The sequence below is a fragment of the Rhineura floridana genome, chromosome 8, assembly GCF_030035675.1.
Source record: "Rhineura floridana isolate rRhiFlo1 chromosome 8, rRhiFlo1.hap2, whole genome shotgun sequence".
Classification (NCBI taxonomy): domain Eukaryota; kingdom Metazoa; phylum Chordata; class Lepidosauria; order Squamata; family Rhineuridae; genus Rhineura; species Rhineura floridana.
This window is the reverse complement of record NC_084487.1, coordinates 116225359-116239285: the sequence shown is the minus strand read 5'-3', so window position 1 is coordinate 116239285 and position 13927 is coordinate 116225359. Positions and strand designations below refer to the sequence as shown.

The following is a 13927-nucleotide window of genomic DNA, read 5'->3' as shown; positions in this document are numbered from 1 at the left end:
TAAGAATCTGTTCACTTTGGCCCCTGCTTAGCAGATGGGGGGGGGTCAATTGCTACTGAAAAAAAATTCCATGTTTCGGAGTTCGTTCCTCGCACAGCATAACTTGGACACGAGATTCTCGCTCATCACACGAGCTGGGCTGTCAGTGCCCCATTTACATCAAGTACACAGGACTCCGCGCTAACCTACATCGCACAAAGCTTGATGAGAAGAGAGAGAAGAGACGGCCCTCTCCTCGCTTCTTTGACATGAGAACGGACGTCTGCAGAGCGCGGGCGGTGCCCAAGCGGACGAAGGAACGCGGGCTTTAGAAGAACGGCAAATAATAAGACCTTTGCAACCGATTACAACCCCAGGAACCGGAATCTGTTTTAAAACAAGCACGCACACAAACCCCTCTTCCCTTGATTTCCCCAGGAAAACTGTTCGCCTGCCTTTTGCGCGCGCCTGTCGGTCCCCGCGCCTTGACAATGTGGACCCTTGATCAGGCATCATCCTGCCCTTCTCTCGCCCCACCCTTTCCCCCCAGAGAGTCGTGGGGGAGGGGGCGGGGGCAGATCAGACGCTTAACTTTGGGAGTTTCCTTTGATTCCCTTGTATGGCAAACCTAATTCCTTCCCTCCCTTGGCGGCTGCCAGCCCTCCTGGGATAATACGACTTTCTCCCCAAGATTCTCTGTTCTCTCTTCCAATCCCGGGGGAGAAATCAAGACAGAAATCTCTCGCTTTACAACTCCGCTCGCTCGCTCGCTCGCTCGCTCCAACTACTCCCACCCCTTCCTCTTCTCTTCCCCCTCCCTTTCTCCCTGCAATCAGGGGAATAAATTAGGAAAGGAAACGCACGCACGCACGCAACAGACACACACACGCAGAGATAGTCAGAGCTGAGATCTGTTACAAAAGTAGCCCTGATGGCGGCAGATCAGATGAAGCAGAAGCTGCCGCCGCCGCCGCCGCCGCCGCCACCAGAGTAGCAGAGTCGTTCTGGCTCTCCTCTTGATGCCTCCCCTCTTCCCCCTCTCCACCCACAGATCTCTATCGCTTTCCTCCTCATCTCCTCCCAGCCACCCTCGCTGAGCCGCTGCCTGCTTCTGTAAAGCTGCCTGTGGCTTTGGACAGAAGAGACCGAGATATTTCTTATTCTCATTTTTTTCCTGTTTTTGCCTCACCGGCTCTTTTTTTTAAAAAAAAACTTTGTCATCATCATCATCGCCGCCGCCACCACCATTGCCATCATTATTGTCATTTTCTCCGGCACTTGTGGGCAAGGGGGCATCGGTCTTCGATCAGGAAGATGGCTGCTGGCTGGTGGCTCTTCTTTAGCCTGACACTTTTCCAGTCCTTGGTGATAAACCTCTCCGCAGAAGGGCCCTTCCCTTCTGCCACAACGTAAGTCCCACCTGAGTCCGGCAAGGTTGACCCCCTTCCTCCTTTCATGGTTGGAGGGGAGCCCGGGAAGGGTGGAGGAGATTTCGTCTGAGAAAGGGAACCAGGGCGGTGGAGGAGGAGTGCCAGAGATTGGGAATACGATCGAATTGTTGTTCTTGCCAGAAATAAAACAAGGTGTTTTGCTTTTAAACCCTGTTTTAGAAAAGTAGTAGTTGATAGACTATCACAGCGTTTTGCCGATCTTAGGCTGTGTTTAAAGGGCCTGATTTTTCAAAAGCTGTTGGAACCCAACGCAGCCCAGTACTTCTGAATCCATGGATATTCCTGTTAGCGATCAACAGCATCTCTAAATAGACCCTCCCTGGCAGTTTCAGATGTGCGTAGAGAAAAGTTTCTAGTTACATTCTGTGACTTGAATGGCTATTTTAGCCCATTAATTTTTTTTAAAAAAATGCATTAAATAAAAGTATATCTCAGTTGCATAGGTATATATATATATTTCTAAAAGACCCTGAAGCCAAGTCCCAGGTCTAAATTAAGTTTCTTACGCATATCTCTGCTCATTTATTTATTTATTTACATTTATATCCCGCCTTTCTTTCATCAAGAAACCCAAGCCTGCATGCATGTGGTTCCCAGGAGGTATCCTATCCAGACATTGACCAGACCCAGTCCTGCTCAGCAATGTGGTGGGCTCATGTATACATGCTTTCCAGTGTACAACATGAATGTTTTGACAGTTCCAGGGTTTGTTTTTTGTGTGTGTTTCATTCATCCACGCATGTGCAAAACCAGAGTTGTCATGGGATTTTCTTATTTATTGTGCTAAAAAAGCTATGCAAGATAGCCGGATGTTCTCAAACTAACAATGATCTTTCTAGGTGATGCATTGGTGAGTGTTGCTAATTATGTCTGTGTTTGCTTTCTGTTATTGTTCTGCATGAGTGCAGGATAGCATCTTGAAAGCAACAGACAGTTATAAGCATAAAACTTGCCCATCAAGAAGTGAATGAACGCAGAAAGAATAACAAAATAAATAGACCAGTATCTGAATTTTTGTCAGGGACTATGAGGGAGACTTAAAGTAACAATTTGGGTAAATGATCTTTGTTGCTTTAAAAACACTCTAGTTCTTAAATCTAGGCAGCCACTGTCATTAAGCATCTTAATGTGGATGACTCACTATAACACATTTTATGCAGGAATACAATACACACACATACAGAGCAGTGCTTGAAGCCTGTATTATTGGAAGAATAGAAAATATACTGTGTTAGTTCAGTTGGTGTGGAAGACTTCACAGTGATTATTATAAGTACATTTCACCAATTACTGTAGTTAGTTAGTTATTCTAATGAGATTCAGAACTCTGTGCTTTTCCCTCTGGGTTTGAGCTCAAAAGGGTTGTGCTCGTGGCTAGAAGGAGAAACTTAACCAAGAAAGCTGTGCCAGGAATGTCTTGCCTTTTAAAATGGCTAAATGAAGCCTTGATTGAACTGGTGGATTGCACTGTCATGATCATCACATTTTCTTGAAGTGGGACAGTAGTTTACTCATTGCCATTTTGAAGCAAAAGCAAATCTGCCCCCCTCCCCCAAGACTCATAATTTTAAAATCCCTACTTTTATTTGATTTAGTGAGAGAACTAGTGTTTGGTTTGCCACTGATGCATCTTGTCATTCACTGTTGAATGCCTAAAACTTTCATAAGACATCTACTGTAAAGAAATATGTGTCTAAACCAGGCTGCCAACTGTTATTACTTGGCAACTGTATTTATGATTGAGGTACTGATAATGGGAGTAAGGATCAGAGGTGCAATCTGGATAAGATGCTACAAAACAGGGAGGTAAACATGTGTGCTGAATGTTCAGGAACAATTTGGGTTGGCGATACAGTATCTTAGTTGCTTCTTTGAACAGAATGAAGTGCTGTAGACTCTGCAGAGTCTATCCCTAACATGTGCTATTCTTTATCAGAGTATCCTGCAAGGATATTCCTTTGTTTCATCACAGAGAAATGAGATTTCTGCTGGGGAATATTAGCCACCAGAGTAGGTGAAAGATGTCTCTTTAAAAAAGGAACAAGAAAGTAACAAGTGTTGCTCAAAGATGTGTTAGAATGCTCTGTAAGAATAACTAGCAATTAATTATCTCTTCTAGAAACAAAGATGATCAAATTCAGGATATTAACAAATAAAGAATTAAATGTAGATATGGATAATTGAGAAATGAGAGGGCAACAAACCAAAATCTTACAGTGAATGATTATGATATAACTGGTTCCAACTAACTAAAATCAAATCAAATCAAAACAACCCAAGGCTCTTTTAATTGTCATATTTAGAAAAGGCCTTTCATTTATTCAGTCTTCCAAAATGCTCTTCAATTTACAAATGCAGTGTATTTAGGGGGAAAACCTTTCTGAATATCCAGTAACAGATATTTAATAATAATCAGCTGTTTAGAATTGCCACTTTTTTTGTTCTTATTCCTGTCACCTTACAAATTTTCCACCAGTAAATGTTCTTTTTTTAAGATGCTTGTTTCATGGTTGCATGCATGTATTCAAACATATTTTAAAGAAGAAAATATTTTATCAACCCCAATTGATTAAAATTGCTGGAACTTGTCTGTTTCAATTGTAATTCTTCATCTAGATATGATTTTTTAAAATAAAAAAATCCATTACTGGCATTTTTACCATACTCACACAATAGCACTTCTGTGTTTCTGTTAGTATTTATATAATATGCCGGCAGTGCTCTACAGTATGAACTTGTCAGATTACTAGCATGACATGCAAACTAAACTTGAAGATGCTACATGTGTAACTATAGATAGATTGTTCTATTAGATGCCCTTAAATGTGTGCAGAAAAGAAGACAACTGTGGCATTGTACAATGTTAAAAAGAGGTTTTGAAATCAGATAGAATGCACAGTCTTACCAATTCAAGATGGATATTCAGCTCAAAAATATTTTTTTATTGTTTCTAGGTTTTAAAACACAAAGAGTCCTTTTTATTCTAGAGCATTAGTTATAATGTTTTGTCGAAGCAATGATGATTGTGTGGTAAGTTTCATGAAATGAGGGCTGAATTATTTTGAGACCTAGTGTCTGTGTGTGCTTGCTTTTTTTTAAATCTCCTATCATACATATTTAATGCTGTTTTTCGTGGCTTATATATTTCATTTATAGAATTGATTTGAAAATGGGCATGAGACATATCTTGTTGTTTTGAATTATCAGGATCCATCCAAACTAAATAAATGAAATTAAAAACACCCCCTTTTGAAAATAGGTAGCATTTTACACTTCATTTGCTGTATTATGATTGCTCAGGTGTATCAGTATAGAGCATGAAGTCTTTAAGGAATCTCTCTAGGGGCCTTTAATTGAACTTTCAGTACAATTGTCAATGTACCTAACCTTGCAATGAAATAATTGGATTGCAACATGTCATAGGTATCACAGTTATATTTCAAATTCTTTAAAATAGCCTTTAATGGACTAATTGTTGAACACATCTGCATTTAATAACATTCTTGCTTGCTTTGCCTAGTGGATATTATCATTTACTATAGCAGTTATTCAGGGAAGACAGACTTCATGTAAATGGGAGGCAGAGGAGCCAAAAGATGTAATGCGTTCGGAGCTGGGTATATAGTGTCATCGTATAGATTTCTCCTATCAACCTGTTTTAAGTGACACTTGTAGCATGCAGCATAGGAAGCATAAAACCACTGGTGGTTAAAATGTGACCACTCATGAATGTGCAGTTGGGTGTATAATATGTTGATCAATAACTTGCCCTTTTGTTTGCTGCTTTCTGGCTGCATCCCTGTTGCTTTGAATGTGTGAGATGGAAAAAAATGTTCAGATGAGTTGTCTGAGCACTATGTTCATTTTCAGGAAAATGACAAAGGGAAGATGATTACTGAGATTTTTGCACCTTCTTTTCTGCTCTTGGATCTGTGACTTTTTAAGATCCTAGTTCTATAACTGGCATCTTTAACATTGCAAAATATTAAACATCCCAACGTTTTCTCACCAAGGCATTTTTTAATCGAAATGCATCAATACTAATGATGAGATATCTTCTAGAGGAAAAAAGTGTTTTATTCCTGCAGCAAATATTAGGGTACCCAGACAACCAGGTGTCTGGCAATTTGCCAGCACCAGAAATTAGGCTGCCAGTCTACCTTGCAACATTTTGATGTTTATATTGTTGCTATGTCTAAATTTGTTCCACTTATATCCTATCGGACTCTTCCATCTAAGAATTTAGCACTTTGAAAGTACTAAAGCTTAGAGACATACTACCTTTTCCTTCTTTCTTTGATTGCCTGTCAGAATACTTACTTTTGGTCATTAAGACAATATGTTGCTTCAGTGGATTGTTAAAAATTTATCAGATCAATCTTTAGCAAAAAATAAGCAGTTATTTGGAATTATTCTCAAGGTAACCTGAAGCATCCTCTAATGCACCCTATAACAGTATTCATGTAAATATATTTATTGACTAAAGGATAAAGTGGCCTTTTTAAAGTCAGTGAACTCTCTAGATAGGCTAGTAATACAGTAATAGGTATGAATAAAAAAGTTACACGCAATGAGATAATTCTGCTACAGGAAACTTAGGACCATGTAACTAGGCAAGAGGATATTACAGTATCAATCCATTATTTGTAAGGGGAGCTGGAATAGACCTGAAATTTTTGGCACAAGTTTCACTTGTCTAGAGCTTTGATAATTTTTCCTCTTCCAATAAATTATTTCTTTGTATGAAAGTGATTAGTGTGGGGTTATAGACAGAATAATGTATACATTTCAGATATGAAAGCCTAGTTTCTACTATTATAAATATATCATGACAACTTTTTCTATGTGATAATATTTCCACATGGAAGCACAAGAACTACCTGCTTGATGTGGTCAGTGATTTTGTTTTTGTTTAGTCTCCAGTCATAGCCAAAAAAAGTTGCTGTAGTGATAGTGTGATTGAAGCATATTTTCTGTAGATCTGTGGGTGGATGAGCACAGTATGGTTTCCTTCTCATAAGCAGATAATTCAGTTTTTGCCAGAACATAAGAAGAGCCTGCTGGATCAGGCCAGTGGCCCATCTAGTCCAGCATCCTGTTCTCACAGTGGCCAACCAGGTGCCTGGGGGAAGCCCGCAAGCAGGACCCGAGTGCAAGAACACTCTCCCCTTCTGAGGCTTCCGGCAACTGGTTTTCAGAAGCATGCTGTCTCTGACTAGGGTGGCACAGCACAGCCATCATGGCTAGTAGCCATTGATAGCCCTGTCCTCCATGAATTTGTCTAATCTTCTTTTAAAGCCATCCAAGCTGGTGGCCATTACTGCATCTTGTGGGAGCAATTTCCATAGTTTAACTATGCGCTTAGTAAAGAAGTACTTCCCTTTGTCTGTCCTGAATCTTCCAACATTCAGCTTCTTTGAATGTCCATGAGTTCTAGTATTATGAGAGAGGGAGAAAAGCTTTTCTCTATCCACTTTCTCAGTGCCATGCATAATTTTATACACTTCTATCATGTCTCCTCTGACTCGCCTTTTCTCTAAACTGAAAAGCCCCAAATGCTGCAACCTTTCCTCATAAGGGAGTCGCTCCATCCCCTTGATCATTCTGGTTGCCCTCTTCTGAACCTTTTCCAACTCTATAATATCCTTTTTGAGATGAGGTGACCAGAACTGTACACAGTATTCCAAATGCGGCCGCACCATAGATTTATACAACGGCATTATGATATCGGCTGTTTTATTTTCAATACCTTTCCTAATTATCGCTAGCATGGAATTTGCCTTTTTCACAGCTGCCGCACACTGGGTCGACATTTTCATCGTGCTGTCCACTACAACCCCGAGGTCTCTCTCCTGGTCGGTCACCGCCAGTTCAGACCCCATGAGCGTATATGTGAAATTACGATTTTTTGCTCCAATGTGCATAATTTTACACTTGTTTATATTGAATTGCATTTGCCATTTTCCCGCCCATTCACTCTGTTTGGAGAGGTCTTTTTGGAGCTCTTCGCAATCCCTTTTTGTTTTAACAACCCTGAACAATTTAGTATCGTCAGCAAACTTGGCCACTTCACTGCTCGCTCCTAATTCTAGGTCATTAATTAACAAGTTGAAGTACAGGTCCCAATACCGATCCTTGAGGGACTCCACTTTCTACAGCCCTCCATTGGGAGAACTGTCCGTTTATTCCTACTCTCTGCTTTCTGCTTCTTAACCAATTCCTTATCCACAAGAGGACCTCTCCTCTTATTCCATGACTGCTAAACTTCCTCAGAAGTCTTTGGTGAGGTACCTTGTCAAACGCTTTTTGAAAGTCAAAGTACACTATGTCCGCTGGATCACCTTTATCTATATGTTTGTTGACACTCTCAAAGAATTCTAATAGGTTGCTGAGACAGGACTTTCCCTTGCAGAAGCCATGCTGGCTCTGCTTCAGCAAGGCTTGTTCTTCTATGTGCTTAGTTAATCTAGCTTGAATAATACTTTCTACCAGTTTTCCAGGGACAGAAGTTAAGCTAACTGGCCTGTAATTCGGGATCCCCCCTGGATCCCTTTTTGAAGATTGGCGTTACATTTGCCACTTTCCAGTCCTCAGGCACGGAGGACGACCTGAAGGACAAGTTACATATTTTAGTTAGCAGATCAGCAATTTCACATTTCAGTTCTTTGAGAATTCTCAGGTGGATGCCATCCGGGCCCGGTGATTTGTCAGTTTTTATATTGTCTATTAAGCCTAGAACTTCCTCTCTCGTTACCACTATTTGTCTCAGTTCCTCAGAATCCCTTCTTGCAAATGTTAGTTCAGGTTCAGGGATCTGCCCTATATCTTCCACTGTGAAGACAGATGCAAAGAATTCATTTAGCTTCTCTGCAATCTCCTTATCGTTCTTTAGTACACCTCTGAGTCCCTTATCATCCAAGGGTCCAATCACCTCCCTAGATGGTCTCCTGCTTTGAATGTATTTATAGAATTTTTTGTTGTTGGTTTTTATGTTCTTAGCAATGTGTTCCTCAAATTCTTTTTTAGCATCCCTTATTGTCTTCTTGCATTTCTTTTGCCAGAGTTTGTGTTCCTTTTTATTTTCTTCATTCGGACAAGACTTCCATTTTCTGAAGGAAGACTTTTTGTCTCTAAGAGCTTCCTTGACTTTGCTTCTCCAAATCCAGACACCTTTATCTTGCTAGGAATTGTTGATTCCATTTCAGATCCAGCAGCTGCCTTGTTTCTTGATCATGTAAACTAACAATTGGAGGAATGGTTATGCCTGGTTAATTGATTGTTGAACAAGCCACTGCTCAACTGAATGGCATGAGAGCGTGGTTCTGCTCTGGCATGTTTTATTTTGTTAGCCATACTCCAGACTATTGTTTGGCAATAATAATGCTTGGATTGGATTACTCCCTGAAATAGGAAGAAGGAGCAGAACTGGATTTGCTTGCTTCTTGCATAAATTTCACTATTTATTTACAAAGATTCTAATGAGTTTATGAAAGAGATTGACATTATATGGCATCAACAAATCAGCAAGCTTTTGCAGTTAATTACAGTAATCCAGTTGCCTATTTTTGAAGCTGCACACGAAATATGCTTGGAATGAGTGCTTATAAATAGTTAGAAGGTGGAATACCTTTTGCTGATACCCTTCCTCACTCTACACACCCACGCACGCACGCACGCACGCACACACGCACACATACTTTGTACAATTAACATCTGTCTAACAAATATTGGCTGTGGTAAGTTATAGCTTTTCCAAATACTGATTTGAGTCTCCTTCCTAACATAGATTTAATGTAGGCAGCGTCACTGTTTTGAGGAATTAGATTTTAAGCAATGATTTTTGTGTGTGTGTACTTGGACCTAGAGAAGTCAGTGGGCTTCACACATGCCCTTATTCCATTTTGTCTGATGATGATATTCACCTTCACCGGCTTGGCTTGGAAGAATCAGCCCCAGCCGAAGAAGTTAACAATTTCTGGTCTTGAGGATAATTCTACTGAATATTGCTTGCCCTAGCCACATGGCTATTTGTCTTTTAGTACCGGAAATAGAAGCAAATATTACTAATAGTTCCAAAAGTATACTTAGTGTCACTTGAGTAGATAATATGTGGTTGTTGTTGAAGAGAGGTTAGGATGGAGGGTGGTACTAGAGCTTTAAACAAAAGACCCCCGTTGCTAGGAGACAGTGCTTATGAAGCTGGGCCTTCTAGATTAGAGGGAGGAACCCACTTGGTGGTGTTTCAGATAGTGTTATTCTGTTCTCTTTCTTATTTGATTAAACTTTCTCTTGAGGAAAGAGCAAGACTATCCTACGTTTTCATCTCTAGAGAAACTAAAAGCTTTGTTTGTTTCTGATGTTATTTCACCAAATACTTCCTCAGAGTTGCCTTTTGTTGTTTTGCCTTAGAACAGGGCCTAGCCATGATCTTTCGAGTGTGGAGTCAAAAGGAAGGGAGAGGGAGTCTGATTCATCTGCCTCATCCACAGTAGAAGCTTTTTACAGAACAATTGAAATGGTGCTGTCATACCTGCTTCTCTCCTAAGGTTGATTGGAGGCCTGGGTAACTAGGCATGTTAATCCTAGCAATCTATTTGGTGGTTCTAGGCAGATTGCAAAAGGAAGCCTAATTGCACTTACACAGCAGTCAGCAGAAATTGATAGTGTATAACTTGAAGAACGTGAACGTATCTGGCTTGTAGAGGTGTTGTATACATGAGTTCAGCCATGAATCTGAGTGCAGCCCAGCTCAGGCAGGCAGCAAAAAAGAGGAGGGTTATCCGGCTTTCAGTAGTCTGCCATACATGACTGGTATTCTGCCATAGCACTTTCAAACAATATGAAAACCCTTATATGGAGTAGTTATGGAGGATCTGACAGAAAATACTGAACACAAATAATGGGATGTGGCTGGACCATGGTAAAACTACATGCATTAGTTGCCCCCCAAAATTGTCCTTTTATTGTCCTTGGCCCTTATTCATGTGTGTAGGAAATTATGCTAACAGTTCCATAAATTCAGGTTAGTTGTCATGCAGCTTAGATAACCAGATGTGTCTGCATGTGTGTGCACATGTGGCTTTGGATGTCCTAACAAATGTTGAACCAGGAAATGTGAGAGCAAACTTTGGCTACTGCTCATGGATTGTGAGATGAAAGCTTAACCATGAGTACTGGTTCGGATGGCATGCTAAGCCAAATGTTGGCTTAGCTTGGCATGACAGCAAAAAGGACCAGGGAGGAACAAAGTGGCTGCAGGAGCCCTCCCATTTGCACAATTCTGCTAAGCCAAGGTTTGGCTTAGAGTGTCATGTGAACCAGACCATTCTCACAAGGGAAGGTGGCATTTTATCCTGAGCCTGGACAGAGGGCATGCAACTTCCCACAAGGATTGATGTATAGCTCTTCTGAGGGAATGTAGTTTCACCCTAAACTTCCCTTCTGGCTGTATAGTTCTTGAAGCTAGCTGTGGGCTGTTTTCTATTCCTGCAGCTTTCTGGATCTAAACTTGTATCTCCCCATTTTCACAGCTTAAGCTGTAATCCTCTCTCTGCTTTACCTGAGAGTAAGACCTACTGAATTCAGTAAAGCTTAATTCTGAGTATAAGATCCTCCGTGGTGCAGAGTGATAAGCGGCGGTAACGCAGCCGAAGCTCTGCTCACGGCCGGAGTTCGATTCCAACGAAAGGAGGAAGCCGAATCTCCGGTAAAAGGGGTTGAGGTCCACTCATCCTTCCAGCCATCCGTGGTCGGTAAAATGAGTACCCGGCATATGCTGGGGGGTAAAGAAAGGCCGGGGACGGAACTAGCAATCCCACCCCATATATACAGTCTGCCTAGTAGACATCGCAAGACGTCACCCTAAGAGTCGGAAACGACTCGCACTACAAGTGCGGGGACACCTTTACCTTTACCTTTTTAATTCTGAGTAGTCATGGTTAGGATAGCACTGTTAGTCTTCTTCTTGAAGCCTGGTGTCTCAGCCTTGCAACTGTCAACAGCAACAGATATAGAAAGTTTCCATACCTGATAGATATGAAATATAAGCGGTCGTGATTGTTAGGGTTGATTGAAGGCCACTTATTCCATTATGATATTTTATTTATTAATAACTTGGTGCCTAAACCAGATTTGTACATAAAACACAAAACCAATCTTGTAAATAAGCCAACAAAAGTTACTAGCCTGCAGGGTTTTTTTATTAGTCGGATTAGTCTGCTAAGGGACTAGTAGTGTTTTCATAGTGGATGTAGAGGAGACAACCCCCCTCCTTCTTAGCTGCCATAGAAATACAAGCTGATAGCCTCTTAGGCTAGTGAAAAAACACACAAAAATGTATAAAACTCTTCTACCAAGCCACTCCCCCACCAGTTTTCTGAATTTCCATGCTAGTTGTGGAGGAAGAGATTTTCCTTCCCTCATGGCTAGCATGGAAACAAGGCAGGCTGAGGAAGAATTCTCCCTGAATCTGCTTGCTCACCTGTGTGGAATTGTTGGTCAACTGTGAATACCAGGTGAATTGTAAAATACAAGCCTGGCCTAAACAGTTACTGTCACCTTTTGAATATGCCTATAAATGTGCACTACCACAGAGGACCACTTCTCATTTGCTACCCCCTAACTGGTGGGGCAGGCAGAGCAGATCTTAAAAGACTGAACAGATTTGTATGGGGGAGTGCAGTCCTTCAGGGCCCCAGCTCCAAGTTTTTTAGGCTTTTATAGAGCAAGACTAGCCACAGTAGAGATCCGGAAGCAATCTTAGGCACACTTGCTTGGAAATAAGTAAATGGATCTTTTCTCATATTAGGACTTCAGTTGCAGGAGAACGTCCATAATGGAATATTATAATATGGGAAACCTCCCTCAGCAGTCATATGGAGACAAAAAATCTCATAAGTTTTAGAATAATGTCCTTGGGGTAGCAATCCTTTGATAGATCTAATGGTACAGGAAAGATTTCTACAGACCTTAGAACACCTTTACACAAATTTAATTCTTGTGGCATATTCTTTGAGTTTAAATTAAATTCTGATTTATTGTGTATTGGTTCCTATTATTTGTATGCAAAAGGGGGAAGGCCATGAATGCTACTGAGTCTGTATATGTGTGAGAAGCCCTGTTCTCCTAAATACTTAAATAGGCCAGATATCTGTTTGCCACTAATTCTTTCTTTCCCTGGGTTACCCACCATTATTTGCCTCAATGTTTATTTTCCTCCTCAACCCCATTGTTGTGCAGCCCCCATGTGGCTGGAAATGGAAAATTACATTGAAGGCCTGCTAAACCAATATCCCCAATACCAGCTACTCATCTGTGGAGACTTCAATGCTAGAATGGGCATTTCTGCCCTGGATCCTGGTACCCCCTAGTGGCCCCCTAGTACTCACCCAGTGAGGAAATTCTGGGACAAAACTGCAAATAGGAAGGGGCAAGCGCTAGCGCACTGGTTAGTAAATTTCCAATTGCTGTGCCTGAATGGCTCAGCGCTTGATATCTCAAGGGGCTTCTATACCTACGTCACCAACAAAGGGGCGAGTGTCGTGGACTATGTCCTGGGATCTCCATCCTTGGCCCCATTGGTCAAGGAATTTTCAGTTGACCCTAGAGCAGACAGCGATCACTTCCCGCTCAGGCTAGCCCTTAACAACAACACCTATCCGCCCCCTATGTCCCCAAATTCCCAAGTGGGCTCTCTTATTGGCCAAACCCGTCTTAAGTGGTCAATTACAATTGGGTCTAACGTAGCCCAATACCTGCAGTCGCAGCATATGGTAGATATGCACCTGGCAGCCACGGCAAGCGCACAGACCATTTTTGGAATATATGACCAGATCACAGTAGATTTAAAGACCCTCGTAACCACCCAAGGCAAAAAAAAAAAGTCAGCCAATCCTAGGACATGGTTTGATGTCGAGTGCAGAACAAAGAAAAAAGAAATCCAGGCCCAAATTAGACAGGTAAAACGCAACCCAATACTCGAGACGGTAGAGTCCCTGATATTAATTAAAAAACAATATAAAGAGCTGCTCAGGGACAAGAAACAAGCCTTCATCGCCAATAACTGGCGTGCCCTTGGCTTAGCCCTTCTTCAAAATAATGACATAAACTTCTGGAAGATAATCCACAAGGGGCTCTGTCAAAATTCGTATGTAAACATCCCCCCCATTCTCCCGGAAGCCTGGGTGGTGCACTTCTGCGCCATCTTCGAGACCCTCACTCCTCTTCCCTACAGCCCTTCCGAAGATACGTCTCCCATCCCCCTTCCAACTTGGCCCCCGGTTACCTGCTCTATGATTGAAGAGTTAATTGCAACCCTCCGGACAGGCAAGGCCCCGGGAGAGGATATGCTACCCCCAGAGATCTTCACATTAGATCCCTCCTGGTGGACCCGCATTCTAGCCACCCTTTTTTCTGCAATTAATTTTACTGCTAACATCCCAAAAGGGTGGCGCACTAGTATCGTAGTCCCGATATACAAAAAGGGTGATCCAACTGAC

At 41.6% G+C, this 13927-nt stretch overlaps 1 protein-coding gene across 5 annotated transcripts in view; it reads left to right on the top strand.

Annotated features, from left to right (window-relative positions):
* The first annotated feature begins 647 nt into the window (after positions 1-647).
* CACNA2D1 (calcium voltage-gated channel auxiliary subunit alpha2delta 1) overlaps positions 648-13927 on the top strand; it is a 621516-nt gene continuing 608236 nt past the window's right edge. For 3 of the 5 annotated variants that reach the window (XM_061582170.1, XM_061582167.1, XM_061582169.1), the window contains exon 1: positions 648-1388. In XM_061582170.1, coding sequence (XP_061438154.1) covers positions 1294-1388 — 95 coding nt within the window. In that variant the 5' untranslated portion in view covers positions 648-1293. The remainder of the gene's footprint in view (positions 1389-13927) is intronic. The other 2 variants (XM_061582171.1, XM_061582168.1) reach the window with 1 other exon arrangement.